We start from the raw sequence: 22,944 nt of genomic DNA on the forward strand, positions 1-22,944 counted from the left end.
AAGTGTGAAAAACTGTTACAGCCAAGAGGAGACTAAGGACCCATGATGTGTAAATGTAGTAGGGTGTCTTGGATGGGATCCTGGGACAGAAAAAGGATATTAGGTAAAACTAAGGAAATCTGAATAAAGTATGGATTTTAGTTATTTAGTGATATTGGTTCATTAATTAAACTAAATGTACCATACTAATGTAAGATATAAAAAATAGGGTAAACTGCGCATGGGGTATATGGGAACTCTGTACTATCCTCCCATATTTTCTGTAAATCTAAACAGTCTTAAAAATATAGTGTTTTTTAAAAATTATATCTGGCTTAATGTTGATACAGGGTCTTCCACTTCCCACAAAGTAGCTAAATGAAAACTCAGAAAACATTACTAAAACTGATAAACCATAAATAGACAATAAGGAGAATTTTTGCCAATTATAAAACAGATGCAGCTGAATTGAAAAAAACAACTAGTGGCTTAACCATGCCTCACTCCCTGAAATGAAACAGACCCCCTAGCCTGAAAGACACGAAGGTGCTGTTCCTAAAGCAGTCCCAGGAGAGTGCTGTTCCCTTCTTTGCTGTCAGGGTTGCAGCTCAGGGACCAGAAAAATAATCCGTTCACCTTCTGAAGAATGGCAACTGTTTTTGAAGCATTAGCATTCATGTCGGGGAGAAAGTCTTTGTAAATAAAGTACTATATAGTGATGGGAGTGAGGGATGTTAAATGTTATTATTATTATTATTGACATTTTTATGAGTACTGTGCTAAAAATTTACTTGCATTATTTCATTTTATCTTCATAACAATCCCACAGGGTTGGAAAGTAAGAACAATAAAGCTCAGAGAAGTTATGAGATTTGCCCAGAAATGCAGAGGCAGAAAGTAGCAGAGCTAGAGTCAGGGAGGGTTGGGAGGGGAAGTATAAGTATTGGATTAGACTAAGGGGAATGAAGGGAAGGGAGTGGGGATGGGAAGAGGAAAGACAATAGAAAGAATGGGTCATAACTTCCCTATGCTTACATTGGAATACAGGACCACTGTAATGCCACATCATCTTCAACCACAAGAATGGGATCAAAATTGTAATGGGTTGCACCCCATGTATGTATAATATGTCAAAATATACCCTTCTGTCGAGTATATCTAAAAATAACAAATGCAAAAAAAAATCCTAACCATTTGATTTTCAAGTTTGTGCTTTAAGTCACTTCACTGTACTTCATAAAATATCCTAGCAGCAGTGTATGTTCAAGATTGAGGTTCTTATTGTACTTTAATTATGATCTTGTTCTTGATGCACTCAACACTTGCATGTGTCCTGTGGCCAGGTCCTGTGCTGGCCTGAGGACACCACGGTGAGCCAGACGCACAGACACAACCCTGTATATAAGGGGTTTAGAACCCACTGGAACCCAAAAGGAAGAAGAATACACCATGACAGCCCTGCAGAACCACAGTGGGTCTATGGTTTTGTTTACATAGCCAAGGGGTTGCCACAGGACATGAATGGACAGTGAGAGAAACTCAGGACCATCCAAAAGCCTTGCCTGCTGGTAAACTCTGCCTCCTGAAAACTCTAAGAAGATGCACCTCTGATAATTATTTCATGTACAGGCAATTACCTCTCGGAAATCTTCTGCTTAGTGTCTTCATAAGATACAAGAAGGAAAAGCCTCATTGAAACTGGAGCAGAAAATTACACAGTCAAATTGGTTTGGATGGAATTTATAAAACAAACAAAAGAAGGAGGAAATGAAGCTCAGCGGTCACCTTCTGGAGGAAGTTCTTCTGAATGTGATCGCAGTAGCCCTCTGTTTCCAGTCACTCTTTATTAAAACATCCAGCTTCATTTTCTTTATGACACATTATCATGAATTCATTTTGTTAATTTATTTGTTCACTTATCTACCACCTGTCTTCTATTGGAATATGAAGTTCATGAGAATATTTTTTGTTTTTTCTTTGCTGAATCTTTAGCACCTAGAACAGCATCTACCGCAAACTAAGTGAAATAAGGTAGTCACGAAAGGACAAATACTATGTGATTCCACTTATATGAGTTATTTAGAATAGTCGGATTCATAGGCAAAGTGAGATGGTGGTATAGTATTTCCCCAAGGGTGAGGGGGGACAGGGGGATAGTGTTTAATGGGTACAGTCTCAGGTCGGGAGATGAATAAAATCTGGAGATGGATGGTGGTGACAGTCACGCAGCAATGGGAATTTATGTAACGCCAAGGAACTGTACATGTTCAGATGGTTAAAATGGTAAATTTCATGTCGTATTTATTTTATCAAAATTTAAAAACAAATGAAAAAAGGACCCTGACGAAGAGAAATGCCTGGAGGAATAAGCTGACCCCCAGAGAGGGAGGACCAGATGAGTCACTGGAAGCTGGGGACTGAGAGGAGAAAGTAAACTGGCAGGAGAGGCAAATCCTGCTGGTAGCCGCCAGGTTACCTGCTAAGGTTTTGCCTTTCATCCTGCCCTGCCCCTTGCCCAGGAAGCCACCTCGGAATGGGAAGGCAAAGTGTGGAAGTGTAAAGAAGTCCACTGGGACCCTCTTGACGACACGCTTCTAAAGACAGGGAAGAGGAGGAGCTCAAAGGCAATTTAAGACTTGTGTGTCAGAAGCCACGGTACCCAGGAAAACATTTATCCAGGAGTGGTGAGGACAGATTCAGTAAAGAAGGCTTAAAGGAAGAGATGAGAGACAGAATAAAATGGTATTCTGTTGGTGTCCTATGAATCCAGCTCACAGGACAAAATCTCTCCTTGGAGATTAGGAAATTCCTCCTGGGAGAATCATCTGTCTTCCCTTACCTTCAGAAAGTAGGTTAGTTCCTTAATCCTCATCTAAGGAAATACACCATGGGACATGGTGTCCAGGAAGAGGTCCTCACTGCCAACCCCTGCTTCCCCCATAAAAGCAGCTCTATACTTATGGCCTGTTAGAGGGGAAGAGAACAGAGGTGATGCTATGCCAGTCTGTGGCCAGGAAGATTACCACTAAAAATAGCTGCCAGCTCCTCCATCTTTGCCTAAGTTTTTCCATTTCAGAATGTTGTTGTGATAGACCAAAATGACTGTGGCAGCATGCGTTCATTTATTTAATACACTTTTACCAACAATCAATTATACAAAAGACACTGAGTGGAATAAAACTAAGACATGATCACATAATTCAGGGAACATATGTTCTAGCCGAGGAAAACACACAGACTCAAAATACAAGGATTGGAAGGTTTATAGTGAAGAATACATTGAAATAAAGCTTTGAATGATAGAATACTTTTGAGTGCAGGAGGCATAAATATAATAGAGAAAAACAAAAGTGGAAAGGATATTAAAGATCAGATGGCAGAGAAGCAGGTGGCTGATTTGTAGACTATGAAGAATTAGAGTTTGTAAGAAGCATAGAATTCTCTGAGAAGAGCAATGAGAGCCAAGGGCAGGAAAGTAGTTTGGTACGAGATTTCCAAGGGCCCCAAAGGCCAGGACGTTGTACTTTGATAGGTGATGGGGGAGTAATTTAAGATCTATGAGTGGGTGAGCGATGCAATCTAAAATCTGTTCTGGGAAGAACAAGTAGAAGGCTGTTGCAATTGTCCAGTCAAGAGGTAATGAAGCCCTTAAGTAGGATGGTTGCTCTAGCAATTGGAAAGGAGGAAATAGATGGGAGAGGCTTTGGGGAGGTAGAATAAATGGAACTTGGCTTCTGATTGCATATACCTTTTTCTCACCCTCTGTTTGACCCTCATTTCTTCTCTCTTCTGATCATAAAGCTGTATGAGTGTCCCTTAACACACAGACTTATATTTACTGGAAAGTTTCTCATCAGTATTAGGTAAGGCTTCATTTGCAATAACTGTGAAAGACACCCCAAAGTACAATCTGTGATGCTCAGAGTGAGGAAGTAATATCCTACATCTACATTCATATTGTATTCTCTCTGTATTCTGACTTTTAGGTAAAATTTCCCCCTTTCTTCTTCGGATCTTACTTTTAATATGTGAACAGATACTAAAATACAGCTCTTCTGAAGCTCTAGGCTACACATGAAGCACGGAAATCAAGATCATAAAATTAAAGTTAGGAAAAATTATAGGAAATTTTTCTCTTTGTTCCATTATTCAGCTTTAAGAGCTGAGAAAGAAAAATATACATATTGTTAAAGCTAACTTAATAATAAAATTAGGGAGATTGAGGCAGAAGTATCACAAGTTTGAGGTTGGTCTGGGCAACTTAGTGAAATCCTGTCCCAAATAATTTGTTTTTTAAAGGGGCTGGGATAGAACTCGGTGGTAGAGTGCTGGCCTAGCATGAACAAGGCCCTGGGTTCAATCCCCTGTACAAGAATAACAACAACAATGACGACAAAAAAAAAAAAAAAAAGGAAAAAATAGATTATGAGAAATTAAGAAAAAGTCACCAAAATAATTGAGTTGATAATTTGATTGTCAAACAAAATCTAGATAATGTATTAGTCACTCAACAGCCAGAAAATAAAAAAGAAATTTGTATATTTGTATTTCTATGTTTCACCACTTGTGAGTTATGGCTAAAATGAACTGAAGTTGCCAGTATGTGGCAAAAGGGAAGAGACTTCCTAGCATGGCAAGTCTTTCTTAGAAAGGTACAAAGGAAATTTTGTATTTCCATGCCCGGGAGTTTTCTGCAGAAACATGCAAAGACAGGTGACAGACGAAAGGCATGCACTGAAGATGCATGCCCTTGGAATGCTGCTGGGGTGAGTAATGGTGGAACCAACAGCCTCTGCCAAAGAACAGGGAAGTCTGTCTTCAGCTTAGTCTTCAAAAACAGGCAACAAGTTATAGTCTCTAGTAAGTATAGTCTTACAGTGCATCTTGGGCTGAGCAATCAGAACTCAATGAAGATTAAGGGCAGCAAGTGCACACATTAGTAAAAACTAACTTTTACAAAGTACAACTCTCTCTACATATTGATGGGATTGGTTCCAGGACACCCTCCCTCATACCAACATCAGCAAATACTCAAGACCCACACATAAAATGACTTAGGACTTGCATATAATCTACACTCCATCTAAATCATCTCTAGATTATTTATAATACCTAATACTTAATGTAGATGGTATGTGAATAACTGTTATACTGTTTTGGTTATAGGAGAATAACATATTTAGTACGGACACAATTTGTTTCTGAATATTTTCCATTTGTAGTTGAATATGCAGATGTAGAATCCAAAGACTCCCTATGTACTTCTCCTGCATTATTTATTTAAATGTTGGAATGCCCTTCTTGTGCCCATTTAACATAAGAAATACCTGAGAGTGAGCACTTACTAGCTTGCCCAAGATCAATAGCTTCTGAATCAGGATTTAATCCAAACTAGACAGATCAGACTAATGCTAAAATCAACACTTTAAATCTTCAACCTACACAGCTTTTTGCTTGGATAAGCGTCAATAGACTCCTATCAGAGATATCGATGCAAAGCAAGACCTAGATTAAAAGTGTCTTTAAAATGATAAAGTTCTGGGTTTTTTTCCCAAATCAATGAAACAAAGTAACATGAAAGAAATATACTTTAATATATATGAATTTGTTAATTTAGTAGGGCATTTCGAATCAATAGGGAAAGCAGTCAGTACCAAATAAATGCATGGAAATCAGTGGCTATTTGGGAAAAAAATAAAATTGAAGACAAGTATTTTGTTAAAAACAAACAAACAAACAAACATACTTCCAGGGAGCCCTGAGTGTTTCAGAGATTGTACTCAATCCCACTTGTGGGGTTAGTCTTCACAGGAAATTTATCTGGAGAATATTTACTTTCAGAGGATGCAACATTTTTTATCAAAAATGCCTTGGGGAAAGGATGTTTAAAAGAAGCAAACAGTGTTGTGTTGCCTCTCCAGAGTCTCCTGAACACTCAGAAAGGCACTGCTGTGCCCTCCAAGCCAGCAATGCACACGCTCCCTTTCTGGGGGGAAAGGCTTCTAGGACTGGAATTGTCCCTGGGGCCCACGAGATGGATTATTTCCCTCCACTTTATTGCTTACTGAAAAACAAGAGAATGTAAAAATATTTGGGGAATGGGAGAACTACATTTAAATATTGCTTTTCTTGGGACAGGATCAAGCAGGATAAAGACTAAAAAAAAATTGTAAAAATGAGACAAACAAGAAGATGAACCTGGCCCTACTGGGTGGGAATCTTCCCTTAGGTGCAGTAGAAAAGGAAAAAGGGCTAGCCCAGGTCCTTGAAGAGAAGGGATGGGGAGATCATAAGGACCGCATTGTATTGTGTTCTGTCTCTCCTGGTTTACTTTCTTTCTCTTGGATTTGTTATTGTTTTGTTTTGTTTTTGATATTTGGCTCATTTGTATTCTTATAAAGTAGCTCATATCCTTTATTGGGCTAGATTGTTTATATATAAATATAAATACATACTTTAAATAAAAATATTTGCAAAAATATTATATTTATTTATATTTAGTAGCTCTAACAAGTCATTTTCTCTCTCTCTCTCTTTTTTTTTTTCATAAAGACCCGAGGATAAGAAATCCTTCCAGATACCCTTGCATATGGATTCCTAGGCCAGGGAGAGAGTGGATGTCACCTGAACTCTCGAGTTAAAAATTTGATTTCCAGTGGGCTGAGGGTTGCTCAAGGATGGGAGGGAGAAAACCAAGATGGCAGCACAAATCTGACTGGGCATCTACTCCCGACACTGGCATAAAATAAAGCCTACAGAACATATAAGTCAATGTTATGGTTTGGATATGAGGTGTCCCCCAAAAGCTCACATGTGATTCAATGCAAGAAGGTTCAAAGGAGAAATGATTGGGTTGTGAAAGTCTTAATCCAATCAGTGAATTAATCCCCTGATAGGGATTAAATGAGTGGTAACTGAAGTAGTAGGGTGTGGCTGGAGGAGGTGGGAGTTGGGGGAGTGGCTTTGGGGTATATATTTGTATCTGGTAGGTGGAGACCTCTCTCTCTCTGCTTTCTGATCATCATGTGAGTCAATTCCCTTTGCCACACTCTTCCTCCATGATGTCAGACTCACCTGGAGCCCCTGGGGAATGGAGCTGTATATGGACTGAGACCTCTGAAACCATGAGCCCATAAATAAACTTTTCCTCCTCTAAAATTGTGCTGGTCAGGTCTTTTAGTTGCAGCAGCAAAATAGCTGACTAAAACAGTCAACATATGTAAGTCAACTTCTTGAAAGGATGAGATTAAAAGGCTCAGTCGAAAGGCTCAGTTGATCCAGAAATTTGTCAGTGTCAGTAATCATTTTTATGTCTATGAAAAGAAGGTGTCTGAGTTATACACACAGAAGGGTGTTTACTAGGAACCCAACTAAGCACTTCATGAGACTGTGGCTTAGGATGGTGGATACATTTGCAGTTTCTAGGTACCTATGAGGTACTAGGTACTCCCTGAGGACAGAGAGAAGTTGGAAGTGACACCACTGAGAGTAGAATTTTTCAGTGAATCTTTCATCTGGGGCTAGGTGGTCATTCATGCTTCAACAGTTATTCTAGTCCCTTCCCAATGGGAAGGAGATAAACTAAGAGGTTAAGTGAGGAGTGAGATTATGGGGATACAAGAGTTGTTCTCTGTGTGTGCTCATGAAGCTATCACACAATGAAGTAGGTTTTAGTCAGGACTAGTGTATGAAATGGCCTGATTCCATATTCTTTTCATAGAATGTTCTTATAGTGGCATGAAATAAGAAATAATTTGTGAGGCAGAATTTGATGACAGTGAAGGAGGCATGACTCAAAATTTGCTATTCAAAATTTCTGTCCTTTTCTCTTTTTCCCAACCCATGGTGATTTTTCAGTAATAAATATACTATTACAATTAAAAATATGCCTATTATTGTTACTATAATTTTACTGACTGCTCATGAAAATTTCTGCATTCATCATCTAATTCTCACAACTGAGCAAGATGACAGAGTCACAATTTGAAAACAGTTGTATACACAGATCTTAATATTCGACTAGCAATTCTTATCTGTGGGTTGCATGTTTACGGTTTGCTCATTTATTAATTCATCACATACTACTTTTAGTCCTTACTGTAAACATGTTATATACAAACAGAACAGGGCTATCTCAGGAGAACAGAAACAACAAAAATATTCCTTACATCACATTTCCCTTCAGCCTTCTTTCCTTCCCTTCCTTCAGTCAGAAATTACTCAATAAATCCCTCCTCTGTGCTAAGCACCCTGCTTTGCACTGCAAATAAAAGCACAAAGAACAAAAACTCCACCTCCAGAATTCACAGTCTGGCCAGAAGAAGAAAAGTATATAGGTAGATTAGATAACTGTAATTTTATGTCTTTTAAATTTCAAACCAGAGTCCTGCAGGTACCATCAATTTGTCTACTTACACTTGCTCAGTGTTCTCTTTCTACCAAAATCTGTCTTGGAACACAGAATATTTTGAAGATTTCATATCATACGGTTCAATGTGCTGTTATCTTGGCAATGACATTTTATCTGCCCTACTAGTATTTCATAGATATAAACAAAATCTTCAGTACTATCTACAGAGCAGATGCTGAAAAAAATAGATCTTGAATCAAACAGGCACCTGATACTCATGGGAGATGAGAACTGTTTTTTGTTCTTTCAGTATTGGGAAATGAACCCTATGGTGCTCTACCACTGAGCTACCTTCTCAGTCCTTTTTATTTTTTTTATTTTGAGACAGGGGTCTTGCTAAGTTTCTGAAGCTGACTTTAAACTTGCAATGCTCCTGCCTCAGCCTCCCAAGTTGCTAGGATTATATATATGCCACTGTGCATGGCAAGAACTGCTCTTTTAGCACTTAGGGTCTGAAAGGACATACAGTGTTGGTATAGGGGACATGTCGATATTCTCAGTGAGATGTGTATGTGCTTGGGGAGAAGGAGTAGTGGGAAAATGACAGGATCAGCTTCTCCCATCTGGGCCATACATCTTCAGAGTGAGGTTTTCTCCTTTGATGAGAAGAGCTATGGACTTTCAGAATACCAATACATATTCAAGTATAAATTCATAATACATAATCCTAACAAATTATGTTTGGATTATTACATACAATCTGTATCTGACCATAGGACATGTATGCATGGGCTTCAAAGAATCTATGAACTCCTCAGAATTATATATAATATTGTGTACATATGTGCATCCTCTAGAGAGGGTCTCTAGCTTCCATCAAATTTGAACACATGACCCTAAAGTTATTAAGATTCCATGAATAGATAATTTAAAATGAATAAAGTAAGTCCCATAACAAGAATAATTTTCCTTCATAAAATTAGAGTGTTTCAGCAGATGATTTTGATATAAATATTGTACTTACATCAAGAGCCACAGACTGCTTGGCCCAGGACTTCTTCACTTGATCATACATAATGGTGTTATTGATGCCAAGGCCACAAAAGATAACAAAAGCCTAGGAAAGGGAAAGTCTGGTAATTAAAATTATAATAACTCTTTGGTAAAATCTAATATGAAAGCAGGTGCTCATCAGGGATGAGTTTGAATATATACCTTTATTGTACACAGAGGTGGGCCTTGGGGAAATATGCAGATTAAAATTCTTAATTACCATTGTCATGTAAGATTTTATAGTTCACATTGCACATGAGAAAAAAATGAATTTTGCCTGGTGCAGTGGTGCATGCCTGTAATACCAGAGACTTGGGAGGCTGAAGCAGGAGAGTCACAAGTTTAAGTTCAGTGTGTCAACTTAGCAATTTAGCAAGACCCCGTCTCAAAATAAAAAGGGCTGGGGAGGTTGCTCAATGGTAGAGCATCCCTGAGTTCAATATTCAGTACAGAAAAATAAAATAAAATTTAATATTATGAAGAAATTACTTCAAAGTTTTTTTGTGTGTCCATCTGTACACCTTTAAAATTTTTTTTTATCTTAATAAATTTTTTATAGACTGCATTTTGATTCATTGTACACAAATGGGGTACACCATTTCATTTCTATGGTTGTACATGATGTAGATTCATACCATTCGTGTAATCATACATGTACATAGGGTAATAATGTCTGTCTCATTCCACCATTTTTCATACCTCCCTCCTTCTCATTTCGTTCTACAGAGTTTTAAAAACATCCAGTGTGTTTAATGTGTTTTTGTTGTTGTAGTTGTGGTTGTGGCCATTGTTTTTGGTTCTGGGGACAGACTTCAGGGCCTCACATGTACTAGATAAGTGCTCTACGACTGAGCTATATCCCTAATACCATTTAAATTTTATAAATTTTGAGACAGGGTCTTGCTAAATTGCTCTAGCTGGCCTGGAATTTGTAATTCTCCTGCTGGAGTAGCTGGGATTACAGGTATGCACCACCATACCTTGCTAAATGTGTTCTTAATTTATTTAAGTTGTGAATTGATTTTAGTAATTACATTCTATTTAGCCCAAAGCAACCTCTTTTTTTTTTTTACTTTACTTTTTAAAATTATTTTTATTTTTACAAACTGCATTTTGGTTCATTGTACACAAATGGGGTATAACTTTTCATTTCTATGATAGTACACAATGTAGATTCACACCATTAATGTCATCATACATGAAATAGGGAAATACTGCCTGCCTCAGTCCACTCTTTTCTTCCCCAACCCTCCCACCCCATTTCCCTCTACACAATCCAAAGTTCCTCCATTCTTCTCTTGCTCCTCCCCACCACCTCCCTTCATTTTGTATCATTATCAACTTAACACAGAAAACTTTTGGCCTTTGGTTTTTTGGGCTTGGTTTATTTTACTTAGCATGATATTCTCCAACTCCATCCATTTACCAGCAAATGCCATAATTTTATTCCTTATGGCCGAGCAAAATTCCATTGTGTATATATACCACAGTTTCTGTGTCTATTCCTCAATAGAAGGGCATCTTGGTTGGTTCCATAATCTAGCTATTGTAAATTGAATGGCTATGAACATTAATGTGGCTGTGTCACTGTATTATGCTGATTTTTAGTCCTCTGGGTATAAACTGAGGAGTGGGATATAAGTCCTGGGTCAAATGGTGGGTCCATTCCAAGTTTTCTGAGGAATCTCCATACTGCCAAAGCAACCTCTTTTTATAGCTAGGGCATAAAACATTTTGGTAAAGAAACTAAGTGACCATAAGGTAAATGTTAGGGAGAGGGAGGATTGATTTGGAACCAGTTAATAAAGAAGCTGGGAGGTGCATTTGACTAGAGAGAAGTAACGATGGGGTTTTCATGGTAGCTATTGGAACAGGCTACAAGGAAGCCCATTTGAGGACATCCTCTCCAGTTGGAGAGTTGGAGTAAATGGAAACTTGTAAACAAAAGGAAAGTGAGGACAATGCACCTGGAGGAATGGTCGGGGACTCTGAAAACATGGGAACAAGACAAGGTTAAGAAAACAGCACTTTGGAGCAAAGAGGAGAGAATTTGGGCTGGGGTTGTGGCTCAGTGGTAGAGCACTTGCCTAGCATGCATGAGGCACTGGGTTTGATTCTCAGAGCCACATCAATCAATCAATAAGTCAATCAAGGAATCAATCAATTAATTAATCAATAAAATAAAGGTCCATTAACTACTAAAAAATATTTTAATAAAGAGGAGATTTGATTTTGTAATGAAATTAAAATAAAAATAAAGGTTCAAAATAACCTAAGGGAAAAATAATATCAAATCTTACCTATACCTCTATTTTTAACTCTTCCTTTAAATTTTGGTGCAGAGTTCAAATACAATAATGACTAATAATTATTCATCCTTACAAACATCAGTAAGCTGTAACCAGGAAACTATCTGTGACTCTGCAATGACCTTGGCTTATACATTTATTTTCTTACCTCAAAAAGTCGTTGATCTGCATCATCAAAAGGTTTCCCATCAAGTCTATTCAACACTTGAGCCACCCCTGTGGGAAAAGTTTGGAATATGCAGTAGTCATTTTCAGTACGGAATGCTGTGTCACTATAATAGAGTAGGCCACAGCTGACTCTGCAGACACTCAGTTTAAATTCCTGTGCAACCTGATATAGCCAGTGTATATCCATGTATCTTCATATTCACAAATACATACACAGTTACATATCTATAACTGAGTGTATGTGTGTGTGTATATATACACACACATACATTCCTACATATTTATATATATATATATATTCCTACATATATATATATATACACACACACATGCATTCCTACATATTTTCAATTACCTCAGTTTTTGAGAGAGGCAGTATGACAGGGTGATTAAGAATGTAAGTTCTGGATTTAGATGGTCTCAATTCAAATTTTAACTCCACTAATAGCTGTGTGACCCTGATTAAGTTACTTAACATTTTTAGCACTGAAATTCCTCATGCACAAAATGGGAATTAAAAAGTTAACTGTCTTAGAGGGTTATGAAGATTAAAGGGGATAATTTTTTAAAATTTATTATATATGTTAAGGAATATAACATGATGATATGAGATATATGTAGATAGTAAAAAGGTTACTATAGCAAAATAAATACATCCATCAACCCACGCAGACACCCATTTTGGTTTTGGTTTTTGCGGCAAAAGCAGCTAAAATCTATTCATTTACTATGGATCCCGAATACAGTACAATTTCATTATCCATAGCCCTCATGCTGTGCATTCAATCTCTGCACTTTTTTATCCTACATGTCTGCTGCCTTCTGTCCTTGGACCCACATCTCCCATCCTCCCCTCCCTTTACCACTGGTAGTCACTGTATTATTCTCTAGATAGGATAAAGTTCAAATGCTTGTAAAGCACTTAGCATACTGCTCCATATAGAGTAGACATTCAGGAAATGATAGGTATTATTACAAGCAGTGGAAATTAATATGATACAGTTAACCTTCACAACAAAACTTGTTTTGCTGCCTGCTACCAATGGTTCACATGGTGCTAACAAACTTAATTTAGGAGTGCTTCCTGCTTCCAAAGTTCACTTTTAGACATTTCAGGGTATGACTTTCAAAGCACAACAGTATAACCAGCAGAATTCAACAATCTTGAAAAACACTAGCCTGAGTCCCCATTTAGTACAAACAAAAAAATAGCTGTAATAGTGCAGTGCGCATGTGTCTTTTTTTCCCAGTGCTGGAGATTGAACCCAAGACCTCAAGAGCACTAGGTAAGCACTCTACCATTGAGTTACATCCCCGGCCCTTCTTATTTTATCAAGACTGTCTCGATAAGTGGTCCAGGCTGGCATTGAATTTGGGGTGCTCCTGCCTCAGCCTCCAGAGTAGCTGGGATTACAGGTGTGCACTGCTTCACCCAGCAACATGCTTGTAGTTTTGAAAACAACTAATTTCCCACCAGGGAGATAATCTCTCATATGCTAGAAAACATATATAATGAAACACAAAATTTTTAGTATGTAACAGACAAACTACAGTCCTAATTTTGAAATAATAACAGATACTGTTAGAATCGAAATGTAGGACTACATGTGAGACTACCATCAAATCAATAGATAACACATAGTGTTTCTTATGGATTTTTCCTTCTCTTTACATAAATATATTTAACTCTATACATGAGGCAATTTAATTCCCCTTTTATTAGGGACTCAGATTCTCATATTCTAAAATATTCTTTATGTTCAATAATGTACCAGTATTTCAGTGAAAGTTAAACAATCTGATATAAAAAAAACTTTCAAAATTCAGGTCCCAACAACACCCACAGAATACTAAATCCTTTGTTACATAGAGTTTAACAGGCAATCTTAGGGAGAAGGAGAGAGAGGCAAAGAGATACAATAAGTACCAAATACACTGTTTACCTTATGTCTCTTAGGAGGAAAAAAAAAAATCACATTTTCATTGTGTTTGAATAATTTTAACAAATAGCTCCATCCTTCATGACTTTAACTATGAACTCTTCTTACCTGGGATTCTACATTAAGTTTGATATTCTCCAGAATGAAATTTTAAGGGCATAGAAATGATCAGAGAGGGTAAAAAAATTGGAAGTGACTTTTGCTCACAATTTCCTTATTTTAGGGTACTGTGTGACCTATTTCAGAATCATCCAGGCAGTAAGACGCATGTTCAGTTATGTCTGATATCCTTATGTTCTCTTCCTTTGCATTCAGTATGTGTGAAAGCACAGATATAAATGTGAAGAAACAGTGGGATAGTTTATACTAGGAGTTAGAAGGCCTGAATTTTCATCCTGATCCTGCTACCAACTAACTTAGTGACCTGGTTCAATTCCTTGTGTTTCTCTCTCTCTCTCTCTCTCTCTCTCTCTCTCTCTCTGGGCTTTAATGTCTGCAAGGTAAGATAAAAGGGTTCCATTAGTTGGCTTCTGAGATACCGTTCTACTTCAAAATTTATTTGATTAATATTTTAGCTTAATAAACATCTATTCATTAGGAGTCTGTGCTTATGAGATTGTACAAGAGCATGAGACATAGCTTGATAAGTCCTGGACATAAAAAGGGGGAACATGTAAAAAGACATGGGTGTATTTTAAAGAAAATTTCTGTTTTTTTTATAAATATAAAAGAAATTAGAACTATTTAGATAATATCTTACCAATTATTTGGTGGTTGCTATTCCAAATAGGGACGCAGAGAACTGATCTTATGTGAAAACCAGATATCTGGTCAGCCTAGGATATTAAAAAAAGCACTTTATTAAAATTAAATATTAACCATAGATTAAAAAGTTTTACTTTTAATTTTAAGTTTAAACCATATGTATATATGTGTGTGTATATATGTGTGTGTATATATATGTATGTACATATATGTATATATACACACACACATATATATTCCCCAAGGCTGATCCCAAACTGACAATCCTCCTGCCTCAGTCTCCCAAGTTGCAGGGATTACAGGCATGTGCAACAACTTCTGGCTCCCTTATCATCTGTTTTTTAAATGTGTACACTCACTCACTTGTTCTTTTTATTTAACATGGCATAATGAACATCCCAAGGGAATTAAATCCAAATCAAATACCAGTCAACAAAAACACTCCACCAACATTACCTCCCCCAATCCCTGTAGCCACAGAGAGCTGGAATAAAACCATCATGGTCATTATCACACCACCAGGCAAGAATCCTGGCAACTGATTCTGCTCTGAGTATTAAAAGCATTTTAATTAAACCAGCAGTCACTGTTCATCTGGGATTGGACACACCTGTTGAAAAGAATGTTTGAGCCTAAAGTACCTTTAACAGTATGTTTGTACTGTTACCAAATTATTATGAATGTTGTAAAATTATAAGAAAGTAAGAAGGAAGGAAGGAAGGAAGGAAGGAAGGAAGGAAGGAAGGAAGGAAGGAAGGAAGGGGAAAGAGACAATAAATATCGTACAGAGCTCTTTCTGTCAGAAGGTCAGGAGATGATGGATTGGAATTAGGTATCATAATCAGCATCAAACATCAATCAGAACTAGTTCCATTTACATTTAAAACAATGTTCCATATTTGAATGGTTGGGGAATAGCTGCAAAGACTGAAAGGATCTTGGTGAGTTGATGTGACCTTTGCTTCCAGTGGGAAAGGTCAACCTGTCATCCTGTTAGTATAGAAGAAAAAAGATGCCAAGGTTTTGGTTCACAGTTATTGAGATTAAAAAGATATTTTTAAGCATTCGTGGTAATTAATTACGTATATTTTAAAATATTTAACAAATTTGAAATTGGAAGTTAATTTACTCACCTAAATTCTATATTTGATACTTTTCTTTCTTTAATAAATTAATGTTCTGCATGTCCCCTATTGTCTTTACCAATGTGTTAGTTTCTCTTCTTCAAATTTTTTTTTTAGATTAATGTGCATGTAGAAAGGTGCAAAACTCTTAAGTATACAGCTTGATAGATTTTCAAAAAAAGAATGTACCTCTGTGACCATTACTGGGATCAAAAAATAGAATATTACTACCACCCCCTATTCCACCTCCATGTCCCTTTCCTCCTCCCACGAGACAGCCAGTATACTTACTACTGACACCATAAATTAGGTATTTGCTTCAAACTTAGTAGAAAAGCAATCAACGAATGTGTATTCTTCTGTGTCTAGATTCTTTTATATAACCTTTTTTTGAGATTTATTCATTTTGGTTATTTACATAATAAATCATATTCTATTGTATGACTAAAATGTAGCTAACTCATTCTATTCTTAAGGAACATTGAGTTGTTCTCTGTTTAATCACAAATAGTGTAATTATGAATATTCTTGTACCTACTTGTTGCACATTTACATGAATTTATGTTGGATATATATATTTATAATAGAAATTATCAGGTTAAACACATACTCGCCTTCATAGATACATCAAAGTTTTCCTAAGTACCTGTACCAATATACTCTCCAATCAGAAGTGTACAGGAGTTCCAGCTGACTTGTGTCATGAGCATTTGATAGTGCCAGTGGGTTTTTGTTTCATTTAGTTTTGTTAATTTTAACAATTCTGGGAGATATGCAGTAGTGTTTGATAGTGGAAGTACTACAAATAATCTCTGATGATGGGGGTAAACTTGTGTCTGTTTTCCTCAAGTTATTATTAATAAAATGACTTTACACTCTTGAAAGTATCACAATTAAGACAACAGCTTATGTAGTTTCCCTATTGATAAATAATCACATTGAACAACTTTATTTATTATTTACTTCAATATCCTCTTTTCTGAAGTACCTTTTTGAAATTTTAGTCCTTTTTCCTATTGGGTAATCTGACTTTTAAAAACTGATTTGTAAAGTTTTTTTTTTAATAGATGCCAGATAGGAACCCCTTTGCCAGATGTAGAAATATATACAATATATAAATATAAATATAATATCTTTCCCATGCTGCAGCTTGCTTTTTCACTCTCTCACCCTTGATTCAAAGGTTCTTAATATAATATAACCTAAAATTTCAGTCTTTTAATTTATGGTTAGTGTTTTTGTTTTGTTTTGTTTTTTTGGTCTTGTTCAAGAAATGTTTCCTCATTCCTACCTCATGGAGGTATCCCCCTATTCTCTTCCTAGAATCCTTGTTTTAGCTTTCATATAATAAATTTACAATCCAATTAAAATTATTTTCATGTACAATGTGAGCTAAGAATCATATTCCTTAAAAAAAAAGTCACCATTTTGAGGGAAAAAATAATATCTCCCCACCACTCTGCAATACCACCTTTTTCATTAACTGAGTGTCCATGTGTGCTTAGATCTGTTTCTGGACTCTATTCTACTCCATTGATCTAGGCGTCTACTCTTTTGCCAATATCATGCTTCCTTAAATAACAAAGTCTTACGATGACTCTTGGTATCTGTTAGTGTAAACCCTCAACTTTATCCTTCTTCTTCAAGATTTGGCATTTCCATACAAATTTTAGAATCAACTTTCCATTTATACATATATACATTCAGTGCTAGGATTTTTTTTTTGTAGGGGGAGTATTGTATTGAAATTGTTAATTAATTTGGGGGCAAACATATCTTTTCAAAGTTGAATCTTTCAATCCATAAGCATCCTTCAATATTTAGTGCTTTTCAAATTTTTCAGCAATTTTTTGTGAAGGGGTGTACGTTATTTGTTTAATTCATGCCTTAATATTTTAAAATTTCATGTTATTATTTTAAATGGCATCATTATTTAATTTTCTAATCCTTGTACAGTCTTTACTTGAGATTTAGTTCTAGGGCCCTCATGAATATCAAAATCAGCAGGTGCTAAAGTCCCTTACTTGAAATGGCATCATATTCTCATAGAACCTATGCATATCCTCTACATTGTACTATATCCTCTTTAGATTGTTTATAACACCTAATACAATGTAAATTCTATATGAATAGTTGTTACACTGTATAATAGGAAAAAAGTCTGTATATGTTCAGTATAGATGAAATTTTTTAAAATTTTTCATCCATGGTTGGTTGAATCCATACATACTGAACCTACAGATACAGAGTGTCAATTCTATACAATTGGTATGTAGAAATAGAATTGGTTTTTATATTGAACTTGTATCCATCAATATTTCTATATTGAATTATTAATTTTAATATATTATATGTACAGTGTTTTGGATATCCTAGCCACATCCTTACACCATCTTACTTTTCAATTCTTATGCCCTTCATCCTGTGATTTTAGATGATGTGGTTTTTCTTTGTTAGTTTAATAAATTACATAGATTGATTTTTGAGAATTCCAGGTGCAAAACAAAATGAAACCAAAACCAAAAATGTGGGCATAAATCATTGAGCTAGTGTACTCTTCCAATAGTTGTTTATTAACATCTCCTACGTGCATTGTTGGATGTTGGAGATATAAAGATGAATCAAACAGTCATTACCCTTGAGGAGCTCACAGTCTAATAAAGATAGAAATAAATAAAAATAAGTGTTCAAGCAGACAATGGTCAAACCACTATAAAAAAGCTAACAAATGACTCTTTTTCAAGAAATCAGAAATAGTTTAGACTCTGCAATGGGTCTTCATAAGATGATGATAATGAGCTAGCATTTATTGCATGTTCACTGTGTCAGGCATTCTGTTCAGCATTTTCATATACATTATTCTATACATTTTTTAAAAACAGCTCTATGAGGTAGATTCTCTTATCATTCTCCCTTATCAGAGATTAACTTAGACAGATTAACTGCCTTGAATGGGAGAGACTGGTTCAAAGGAGGCCAGACAAGAACAAACACATCCATCAAAGTTATCTTCCTAAAGAACAGAGTGGCTTTCTTCTCCTCCTTAAGGATAAAATCTGAATTAAGGTCGTGTCAGTACCATGAAGAGATGGAAGCTGTTTTAGGGAGGCTTTAGAGGTAGAAGCTTGGGTGAGCCATTGCAGTGCTGAAAAGCTGGGCCTGTCCTGTTTTGCTGAGGGAGGGTCACTCACTATTGTACAGCAATGGTGTCTGAGCCAGCACTGAGTAATAGGCACTGCTGTCTCTGCCACCTCTGGGACAACCCTTTCTAACCTCAACTACAGATTTGAGGGGGCTGAGGGAAGAGGTCACAATGGGCATGAAGAAAGAGAACACTGAGTGAGGAAGAGAGCTCCAGAGCCCAGAGATGAGAAAAACAAAACTTAGGCTGCCAGTGAAAGCAGAGAGTTTTGTTCGCCCAACATTTTCGAAGTATCATAGCTCCCTCAAAGATCTTTTCATTCTGGGGTTTTTGAGCTCTCCAGTTCCTAGGGAGGATAACATGAAGGGGTCTGATTTGAGTAAGAATGGTAGAGTTCCCTGAGGTGGGGTACACAGAAAATTTGAGGGAAACAATAGCGAGTTCAAGTTGACACACTTCACAATTGAGATGGCCATGGAGAGAAAGAGGAGACTTGCGTGGGTAAAACTGCCATGGAAGTTAGTGTCCCACAAAAAGACAAGTATTGATCCTTGGAAGACACACTCTTTAGGGCTGAAAGAAGCGATGTCAGTGACAGGGATGGGAAAGAATTCCAAAGCTCATGATCTCCACTCTGAGGCTTTACTGAACCTCTGATACATGAAAAGATTCCTACAGCCTGTCTGGAATTTAATTTATTGGTGTATATCTAGAGCATAAAAATAAGAAGCATAAATGTCTTTTGACGTATTAATTTCATGTGTAGGAATTGATCCTATGATAATTATCAAAGCTATGCACTGAAAACTTACATATAAAATTGTGAGTGATAGCATTACTTATAGTGATTTATAAGAAATAACCTGAGTATTCAATGAAGACTTTGTTAAGTAAATCATAGCAAATCCATATAAGGGAATAAACATTATGCATCTAATTAAAATCACGCTATAGGAGAATATTTACTGACAGGAAAAATATTTAATATATTGAGTGATAACAGTGTGGGTTCATATGGTCAAATAAACATATATCATATACCTTGAAAAACACTGGAAGGATTATAACAGTTCCCTTTGAATTGCTTGCCTATGGGAATTTTTAAATTATTATTTCTAATTTTAGGTAATTAACATAAATTACTTGTACACAAGGAAAAAAGTTATTTTCGAAATGGATCTAAGTGAGAACATCAGTGTCAAATGCTGTGGAGGGGTCAAATAGCAGAAGGTCTGAAAACAAGTTATGAATTTAGCAACACAAGAATATAATTGCAGAGATGGTTAAGAGAAGAAGGGATGGGAGGACTAAAAGTTTAGTCATGGAGCAGAGGAAGGTCACACTGAGAAAGCAGAGCTGCATCAATCCAGGGCTAATCTTTCATCTGCTAAGCAGAGGAGGAGATGTGAGGCAATGACATCAGGGGTCTCTTTAGTGACTGAGGGAAGGAGGAAAGGCTGGTTTAAGTTGGCTAAGAGAATAGGGAAGTGGGGTGGTGATGATCGACATGGTTGATAAGCCAAACAACATCAAAGAGTAGAACAGGGGAGAAGATAGTGTAATGAGGATTCCCAATTTAAGGTCATTAAGAAAATTATCTAATTGCCTATTTGAAGCAAATGGTTATTGTTTCTGGAAAGTTGCACTAATAATTCAGATTAGTTGATGTGATTACATGACATGGTAAGGCCTGGGAACCCATTTCATTCTCTACAAGGGTAGAAGGAGGAGAAGGAAAATGAAGCTCATTATAGAAACACAGACCTTTAAAGAATTAACTCTGAACTGAGAGAAAGAAGAAAAAGAAAGGACAAAGGAAAGGCTCATACCTATTCATATAGTTTGAATTTGAAATGTCCCCCAAAGGCCCATGCATTAAAGGTTTGGTCCCCAACCCACAGAGGCTTTGGGATGTGGTAAAATCTTTGGGAGATAGGGCCTGGTGGAAGGAGTCATTGGGACTGAAGGGACCTGAAGGGAATATTGGAACCTCAGCCCCTTCTGTCTCTCTGTTTCCTGGCTATCCTGAGGTGAACAGGTGTTCTCTACTATGTACTTTTGCCGTGATGTCCTATGTTACCATGGACCCAAAGCAGCAGGACCAAACAACTCTGAAACAATGAGCCAAAATAAAAATTTTTCTTCTTTTAAGTTGGTTATCTCAGGTATTTTGTCGCAGTAACACAAAACTGGATGAACACAGTTAAATAATCCCAACTCTCCAGACCGTTTCAGCCAATGGAGCTCAAAAATGTGTATTGGCTACCTGGCCCCAACCAAGTCACCCAAACTCCCAATGCCTGAATTTTGTCATCTGTATTTATCTCCTACAGAGCAAAATAGTAATATCAGTCATCTCCAGATTTCGATACCATAGCTGATTCTCACCTTTTCTTTTTTGTTTTTCTTATTTTAAAAATAAGACTATATATGTGCAAGGGTTTTAAAATTTGTGTTTCATAAGACTATATATGTGCAAGGGTTTTAAAATTTGTAAAATATTTTTGTAAATATTACTAATATTGAAGGAAATACTTGTCAAAACATTTCTGCCTCACTGTTCCACAGGGTCTCTATCATTTGTAATCTTAAATTCACACCATTAGAGTCCCCAAAGTTAGACTATCTGAGATGAAGCAACCTTTCTAGAAGGCTACAATTAAAATAAGTATATTATCTGGGGGTGCCTAGTTCTAGGCAATTAAAAATGTAGCTACATAAAATATTTTCCTAGTCTCTGACCTCATGGGGCCTTTCCATTTAATGGCTCTAATTAAAGTTGGTTCTTTGGCACCATCAAACCCTACTCGTTACATTTCCAGCCTCTCAAAAAAGCAGTCAAAAGAAATGTAAACAAATTGGTGATAATGTAATACTATTAATCAATATGCAGTGTGCTTTCTTTCCCTAGAAAGATATGTAAATTTTAACAATAATCTAAAGCAAATCTTTATTCCCAAAGGCTAATCTGGTGAGATGTTCTAGTTCTAATACTAGAACAAGGGAGAGTCAGTCCCTGACCTTCCTGGAAGTAACAGAGGAAGTTTACTCTTACCCAGCCTGTACACAGGATCAATCCTAATGGTTTCTATAGCTTAAGAACAAAAAAACCCAAGAAAACAAAACAAACCAACCTTTGTGCTTAGAGTTAAGGCATTGTCTCCACTGCAGGCAGGGCAGCCTCAGCTACAGTTAAACTAAGTATACTATCTGGGGGTGCCTACACCCATATATGTCTTTACTACCCTTATTAAGTCTTAGTAATCCCCCTCCTCCTAACTTCTCCTAACTGTTCACACCCTCCTCATCATTTGGATTTTTATGTCCACTGTCCAACCTTTCCTACCAACCCTATACTTGGAACAGGATCTCAAACTAGCTTAAAATAAGTATCAGTGACTGAGAGACCATTACCAGTAATAGATGCATTTCAGCAGATTCACAGACCTTTATCTCTTATAGGTATCAGTTTTGCTCATTTCCTTTGTAACAGAAACATAAGTGATAGAACAAAAGGTGTTACAGAGAATAGGGAATGAATTGTCCTGCCAGGCTGGTACTCAGCATCCCAGATAGTAGGAGTGCTGCTCGATGAGACTTGACAGCTGAAATGGGCTCTAATGCTCCAAGTCGGAGGAGCTCAGAGCTGGGGCCCCATTATCCTTAAGCACTACATGACAAAGGTGAGTACACTGAGTTATTTATAACAGGCTTTTTTAAAACTCTGAGAAGAGATGCATGGGATGGAAGACTTAGGGCCGGACAGGTCCTAACACCGAAGGGTTAACTGTGAACCTCCAGCCTGGCCCTCCGCAGCAGAGGAGCTCTGAGTGATGATGGGTTTCCTCCCACTCCGGACCTGTGGCAAGTACATGGACCACCAACTTCATCCCTGCATAAAACCTGCCCTACTTTCTAGTTATTTGCTGCCATTCCCTTGTTGAGAGAACCTTTCCTATTTAAGTGTTGGGTCTAATCCTTCATTCCTTCTGCAGGCAGAAAACAAATCCTGCATGTGAGAGCTCTGAAATTTTTCTCCATAACTACACAATTGAAAGGAAATACTAAATTAAGCAATAGAATATAATACATTAGATTGACTAAATAATAGCTT

General features: G+C 36.9%; 1 protein-coding gene across 3 annotated transcripts in view; it reads right to left on the bottom strand.

Annotated features, from left to right (window-relative positions):
* PDE11A (phosphodiesterase 11A) overlaps positions 1 to 22,944 on the bottom strand; it is a 369,784-nt gene that overhangs the window by 152,006 nt on the left and 194,834 nt on the right. For all 3 annotated transcript variants that reach the window (XM_079132189.1, XM_079132190.1, XM_079132191.1), the window contains exons 7-9: positions 14,560 to 14,635; positions 11,840 to 11,907; positions 9,354 to 9,446 (exon numbers count right to left, since the gene is read on the bottom strand). In XM_079132189.1, the coding sequence (XP_078988315.1) occupies positions 9,354 to 9,446; positions 11,840 to 11,907; positions 14,560 to 14,635 (237 nt within the window). The remainder of the gene's footprint in view (positions 1 to 9,353; positions 9,447 to 11,839; positions 11,908 to 14,559; positions 14,636 to 22,944) is intronic.

This window comes from Sciurus vulgaris (assembly GCF_902686455.1).
Source record: "Sciurus vulgaris genome assembly, chromosome: 3".
NCBI lineage: Eukaryota > Metazoa > Chordata > Mammalia > Rodentia > Sciuridae > Sciurus > Sciurus vulgaris.